At 43.8% G+C, this 7,373-nt stretch overlaps 1 protein-coding gene across 1 annotated transcript; it reads left to right on the forward strand.

Annotated features, from left to right (window-relative positions):
* The first annotated feature begins 3,947 nt into the window (after positions 1-3,947).
* Positions 3,948-4,485, forward strand: LOC126995022 (uncharacterized). The gene is made up of 2 exons (XM_050854330.1): positions 3,948-4,074; positions 4,126-4,485. The coding sequence occupies exons 1-2, from the start codon at positions 3,949-3,951 to the stop codon at positions 4,483-4,485; spliced, it is 486 nt and encodes a 161-aa protein (XP_050710287.1). The 5' UTR covers position 3,948.
* The last annotated feature ends 2,888 nt before the right edge of the window (positions 4,486-7,373 follow it).

The raw sequence follows: 7,373 nt of genomic DNA on the forward strand, positions 1-7,373 counted from the left end.
CAGGTAATAGAAGGAACCGTTGCAAGAAACGTAGCAGAAAGGTAATGGTATGCTTAGTAGGAAGAATGTGGCAATATTCACGCTAAAGGTAACAGTAACGTAGCAAAAACACACACACAAAAAAACGCAATGACTTACTTGACCTACTCCTTTGTGATTGTATTTCTTCCTTTACGAGATAAAAAAGCAAGTTTTTTTTTACACTTCATTGTCTTCGCATGCTCAAGGATATGAGTATGGGAAGGTTTAATCCCAGCAAAATTTTTCCACTCCGCCCGGGAATCGAACCCGGTCTCTCTCGGTTATGAGCCGAGTGTGCTAACCACTGCACCACGAAGCCCCCCCCCGATTATCAGAAAGGTTGTGGGAATATGCACATTAAAGGTACCAATACATAGCATTGGCGTAATGGGATGTAGTAAAAGGGTTCTTAAAAGGTGATGGGGACGCGGTAACTAGGTAGTAGAAACGTACATATGATCCACAGAACGTTGCAATATTATTATTATTATTATTATTATTATTATTATTATTATTATTATTATTATTATTATCATGTATGCCCTGTGTGTGTACTATAACTTGTCTGAATTATCCCGCTCATCCAGAATTAAGATGCATTTTAACAATGTTATTATTATATATTATTATTATTATTATTATTATTATCATGTATGCCATATGTGTGTACTATAACTTGTCTGAATCCCTCTCATCCAGAATTAAGATGCATTTTAACAGTGTTATTATTATTATTATTATTATTATTATTATTATTATTATTATTATTATTATTATTATTATTATTATCATGTATGCCATATGTGTGTACTATAACTTGTCTGAATCCCTCTCATCCAGAATTAAGATGTATTTTTAGAGTGTAATTCAAAATTTATTGTGTTCATGTAATGGTTTAACTATTCAGACTGGATTAAGTTTGGATTTAACACAAACGAAAAATAATCGACCTGCATTAAGCTAATATAAGATTTTGGCATGTTAGTTTCTCACTAGATATCAATAAAAATCATAAAATCCTATTCATTTTAACTATTCCTTATATAAAGACTATCGCGGTGGTAGTTTAATTCTTTATCTTGACGCCCGGAAAAACGCGGGAAAGGGGGGAGCGGGTGCAGATGTATCCCGCCGAATACCATTCCACAGCTTTCACAGAGTTTTTCTGCATTGTTAGCTCGTGGTGAAGAACACTCATGGACGGAAGGAGAGATGTGAAACGTCTCCCACAATGTTTAATCAAAGAGTCATTTCCACGGCGGTCACTGTCGACGCACGACCGACACGATCCACTAAACGACTTTCGTCTCCCACACTGTTTACACAAAGCATTGCTTCTCATTCTCACGAGAAATGTACCATCATCCCGCAACAGAGACGAGTCAACACCGTGACGTTAAGCCATTCCCCACCAGGGTTCAGCTTTGTTCGCCTAACGCTGGAGAGTGGGAGATACCTAACACATCTGCTAGAGGAGGGTGGGGTGGGGGGGGGGGTGAAGGGCGGAAGCAGGTGTGTAGCGAATTTTACGTAACGACTTTCCCATCATCGCCATCTTCCATAGTATATCTTCAACTGTGACAGTGTTTGCACGTGCTACCATAAGCCAACTCCCCGTCATTCATATAATTTATTTTTCTTCCTTTCTCTTGTCCTTTTCATCTTCGTCTCTCTCTCTCTCTCTCTCTTCCTCACCTCTCTTTCTTTCTCTCTCTAGATTTTGGCATGTTAGTTTCTCACTAGATATCAATAAAAATCATAAAATCAAACTAAATTTAAATATTACTTATCGAAAGACTATCGCGGTGGTAGTTTAATTTCTATCTTGAAGCTCGGAAAACGCGGAAAGGGGAGGGATGCAGATGTATCTCGCCGAATACCATTCCACAGCTTTCACAGAGTTTTTCTGCATTGTTAGCTCGTGTTGAAGAACACTCATGGACGGAAGGAGAGATGAAACGTCTCCACAATGTTTGAACAAAGAGTCATCTCCACGGCGGTCACTGTCGACGCACGACCGACACGATCCACTAAACGACTTTCGTCTCCACACTGTTTACACAAAGCATTGCTTCTCATTCTCACGAGAAATGTACCATCATCCCGCAACAGAGACGAGTCAACACCGTGACGTTAAGCCGTTCCCACCAGGGCTCAGCTTTGTTCGCCTAACGCGGAGAGTGGGAGATACCTAACACATCTGCTAGAGGAGGGTGGGGTGGGGGGGGTGGGGGGGGGGGGGGCGGAAGCAGGTGTGTAGCGAATTTCACGTATCGACTTTCCCATCATCGCCATCTTCCATAGTATATTTTCAACTGTGACTCCCCGTCATTCATATAATTTCTTCTTCCTTTCTTTGTCCTTTTTCATCTTCGTCTTTTCTCTCTCTCTCTCTCTCTCTCTCTCTCTCTCTCTCTCTCTCTCTCTCTCTCTCTCTCTCTCTCTCTCTCTCCTTTCTTCTTCCTCTTCCTCTCCTTCCTCCTTTTCTCTCTCTCGCTTTCTCTCTTACTGTCTTTCTCTCTCTCCTTTTATCCTCTCTTTCTCCTTTTCTCTTCTCTTTCTCCCTTTCTCCTCTTAGACAGAACGAGGCATGGCGCAGCCCATGTCTCGCCGCTCCCGGACTCGTCACCTCCCACCAACCGCACCATAGCACATCCCTCGCTCCCTCCCCATAGCATGTCACAGCCGATCCCTCTCTGTCCCGCCCCACGCTCCCTTGCCCCGCCAAAACAAGCCGCTATGACATAGGATACTACGGAAGTCTTTCCGCCTCCGCCCCACGCTCCCTTGCCCCGCCAAAACAAGCCGGTATGACAGCCGCCACTACGGCTGTTTTTCCGCCCCGCCCCACGCCCCATTGCCCCGCCAAAACAAGCCGCTATGGCGCAGGATACTACGGATGTCCTTCCGCCCCCCACCCACGTGTTTTTCCGCCCCGCCCCACGCTCCCTTGCCCCGCCAAAACAAGCCGGTATGGCGCAGGATACTACGGATGTCCTTCCGCCCTCCGCCCCACGTGTTTTTCCGCCCCGCCCCACGCTCCCTTGCCCCGCCAAAACAAGCCGGTATGACAACCGCCACTACGGCTGTTTTTTCCGCCCCGCCCCACGCGCCATTGCCCCGGAAAAACAAGCCAGTATGGCAATATTATAACTACTCTCTCTCTCTCTCTCTTTACAGCAGAGTAAGCAGATCAAGGGAAAAAGATGAAAAAAAAAAGAAAAAAAAGAGTCCCGCTAAGCAATGCTTTTACAGTAGTGTGTGTGTGTGTGTGTGTGTGAAAGAGAGAAAGAGAAAAAAAAGTTAAATGCAATAATAATAATAATGGTAGTAGTAGTAGTAGTAGTAGTAGTAGTAGTAGTAGTAGTAGTAGTAGTAGTAGTAGTAGTAGTAGTAGTAGTAAAAAATGTAGTAGTAGTAGTAGTAGTAGTAGTAGTAGTAGTAGTCTGTTAGCTTAAAAATAAAATGTTTAGTAAAGTTTGTAATATTAAATAAAGATGGTTGTCGGCCACAGTCATTGGCGGGGTGGGGCCAATTAATTGCTTTGTGAAAGGATATGAGAGAATATACCGGTCACGACGCAACTCTAATAGATGGAGGCCCGTAAAAGTAGTAAAAAAAAAAAAAAGTAGTAGTAGTAGTAGTAGTAGTAGTAGTAAAAAATGTAGTAGTAGTAGTAGTAGTAGTAGTAATAACAGAAGTAGTAGCAATAGTACTACCATTAGTAGCAGTAGTAGTAGTAGTAGTAGTAGTAGTAGTAGTGGCAGCAGTAGTAGTAGTAGTAGTAGTAGTAGTAGTGGCAGCAATAGTAGTACCAGTAGTAGTAGTAGTAGTGGTAGTGGTAGTAGTAGTAGTAGTAGTAGTGGCAGCAGTAGTACCTTCTGTTATCGGTCCCAGCATGTCCTCGACACACCCGCAGATGTGAGGATGCGATTCCAAGGCGAGACCGAGGTGGTCGAGAACAGCCTGTACGAGACCTTGGACAACACCCGCAGGACCGAGGTGGTCGAGAACAGCCTGTACGAGACCTTGGACAACACCCGCAGGACCGAGGTGGTCGAGAACAGCCTGTACGAGCCCTTGGACAACACCCGCAGGACCGAGGTGGTCGAGAACAGCCTGTACGAGACCTTGGACAACACCCGCAGGACCGAAGTGGTCGAGAACAGCCTGTACGAGACCTTGGACAACACCCGCAGGACCGAGGTGGTCGAGAACAGCCTGTACGAGACCTTGGACAACACCCGCAGGACCGAGGTGGTCGAGAACAGCCTGTACGAGACCTTGGACAACACCCGCAGGACCGAGGTGGTCGAGAACAGCCTGTACGAGACCTTGGACAACACCCGCAGGACCGAGGTGGTCGAGAACAGCCTGTACGAGACCTTGGACAACACCCGCAGGACCGAGGTGGTCGAGAACAGCCTGTACGAGCCCTTTGAAAACGTGAGGAAGCCGCGGTGAGGAAGAAGGAAATGGAAGAGGAGGAGGAAGATGAGGAGCAGGCGTGAAAACATGGGAGGGCAAGCAACAAAAAGCCTGCTGGTTCATCACGAGGCTGCCTGCTTTAGCGACATGTGAATCAGCTCGTCAGCCAATTGAGGGACCTGCGCCACAGACTGAAGCACTTTTGTACGCACGCGCGGGCACTTCGAGCTCGCCCCTGACGCAGCAAAGTGACGACCAGTGCGATCTTGGAAGGAAATTATCGCTTTCGACCAAACAACTTCTGCTGGAAAGCTGTTCCAGTGGCGGACGGGTCTTCGAAAAATAACTCCTGCCGATATCTGTGGGGTGGGCGAGGCGATGCACCCCCGGCACATGCCCCCATTGATTGGCAGATTGCTGCATCGTTTGAAGGAAGGAAGGAAGGAAGGGAAGAGAGAAAGAAGAAGAAGAAGAAGAAGAAGAAGAAGAAGAAGAAGAAGAAGAAGAAGAAGAAGAAGAAGAAAAAAAAGGAGAAGAAGAAGAAGAAGAAGACGGAGAAGATGAAGAAGATGAAGAAGTATACGAAGAAGGGGGGGGGGGGCGAGGAGGAGGAGAAGGGGGAGATTTATAACGACGTTGCTTGCCTTGCTGGTTCAAAACGTTAGGCGGGGACTGGAGGGGACACGAAACAGATTGACACGTGTGTACGCGGCCATGGGGACGATGAGGGGCTGACGCGTGCTGAGAATGATGGCGAGAAGGGACGATAATAATAATAATAAGAAGAAGAAAGACCAAGTAGCCACGGTTAGTACAGCCAGTGGGTTTAAATCCATGACGGGTGTATTAAATAAAGGAAGATGAGGGTTTGGTCGGCATTATAACAGCCAATGATATAGTTTATATAATAGCCTGTATGACATATGTATTATATGTGAATATTCTTTGATGTGAATATATGAGTATGATGCCCTATGACAGGGATGTGACTATGTGACATGAATATGTATATGGTATGATTAATTAATTAAGAACATAATATGAATATGACGTGATTTTTTAAATATGACATGAATATATGATGTGGATATGGATACGAATAACATATATAACTATGAATATAAACATGTAACATGGATATAAAGATAGATGGGAAAGATATGAATAAATTATATGAATAAAAATAAGATTGGGTGATATGATGTGAGTAAGGAATGAATGTGAATACCACCCTATGACTGGGGTGTGGCAGGCTGTTATCAATATGAATGTGATGTGGCTATAATGAGGATATGACATGACATGAACACGATGAAAAACATATTACATGATGTGACTATGAATGTGTTATGCTGTGTGAAGATGAATTTGAATATGATGGGACAAATATGATATCTATCTATATGTATTACATGATATGACGCCAATATTGCAACAGCCTTCAAGAAACGGCAAAGGACTATTTCCCGTGTTTCTTTACCTCTCTCTCTCAGCCACTTGACTTGTAAATCACACTTGAATGATATAAAATGAAAGCTTCCAGACTTATAGACGTGGTCTGTGGTGTCAAGAGATATTTTGGATACTGACTCAACCATATTTATTTTCCATCAGTGATTCCTTACTTTTCAAGAGGAGAGTATCCAGACACCTCTCCTCTTGAAACTGACCTCTCTTTTGGCCACTCCTCTTAACTCTTTTAATAGGATCAGTAATTGGCGGGCTTTTTTTTTTTCATTATTGTTTTCTCTTTTTTTTGCCCTTGAGTTGTTTCCTTTACTGTTGAAAAAAAAATATTAAAGGGCAGGGCACTGATAACAAAGGTCGGTTTTGTAAGACTTTTTCGGCTCTCACATCAGCAGGGCACTGATAACAAAGGTCGGTTTTATAAGACTTTTTCGGTTCTCACATCAACAGGGCACTGATAACAAAGGTTGGTTTTATAAGACTTTTTCGGTTCTCACATCAGCAGGGCACTGATAACAAAGGTTGGTTTTATAAGACTTTTTCGGTTCTCACATCAACAGGGCACTGATAACAAAGGTCGGTTTTATAAGACTTTTTCGGCTCTCACATCAGCAGGGCACTGATAACAAAGGTTGGTTTTATAAGACTTTTTCGGTTCTCACATCAACAGGGCACTGATAACAAAGGTCGGTTTTATAAGACTTTTTCGGCTCTCACATCAGCAGGGCACTGATAACAAAGGTTGGTTTTATAAGACTTTTTCGGTTCTCACATCAGCAGGGCACTGATAACAAAGGTTGGTTTTATAAGACTTTTTCGGTTCTCACATCAGCAGGGCACTGATAACAAAGGTTGGTTTTATAAGACTTTTTCGGTTCTCACATCAGCAGGGCACTGATAACAAAGGTTGGTTTTATAAGACTTTTTCGGTTCTCACATCAGCAAGGCACTGATAATAAAGGTTGGTTTTATAAGACTTTTTCGGTTCTCACATCAGCAAGGCACTGATAATAAAGGTTGGTTTTATAAGACTTTCGGTTTTCACATCAGCTATTTCTAAAGGTCAAAGAGGGATCAGACGGGTTCTAATGAGCGTTTTGGGGGGGTTCATAGTACAGAGGAAGGATCAAACTACCACCAAGGTCATACAACTACTCCTGGAAATACCCAAAACTCCCACGAAAGGCTTGTCAAATAGGTGTTTCTTTAGGGTCAGGGTACATGCAGAAGAACGGTCAAACTACCACCAGGCTCATAAAACTACTCCTGGAAATGCCCAAAACTCCCACGAAAGGCTTGTCAAATATGTGTAGCCTACTTTGGTGATGATATATGTTTTAAATGCGGCCCCAAAGAGTGATAGAAATATTGCGCATGTTTTGCTCTGAAAAAGGGGCGCTGCACATTTTCTGCGACGCATTTCCTGACGAGTTGCGTGAGCTGCTGTGAGGGGCGGG

The sequence above is a fragment of the Eriocheir sinensis genome, unplaced genomic scaffold, assembly GCF_024679095.1.
Source record: "Eriocheir sinensis breed Jianghai 21 unplaced genomic scaffold, ASM2467909v1 Scaffold957, whole genome shotgun sequence".
In the NCBI taxonomy this organism is placed as follows: Eukaryota; Metazoa; Arthropoda; class Malacostraca; order Decapoda; family Varunidae; genus Eriocheir; species Eriocheir sinensis.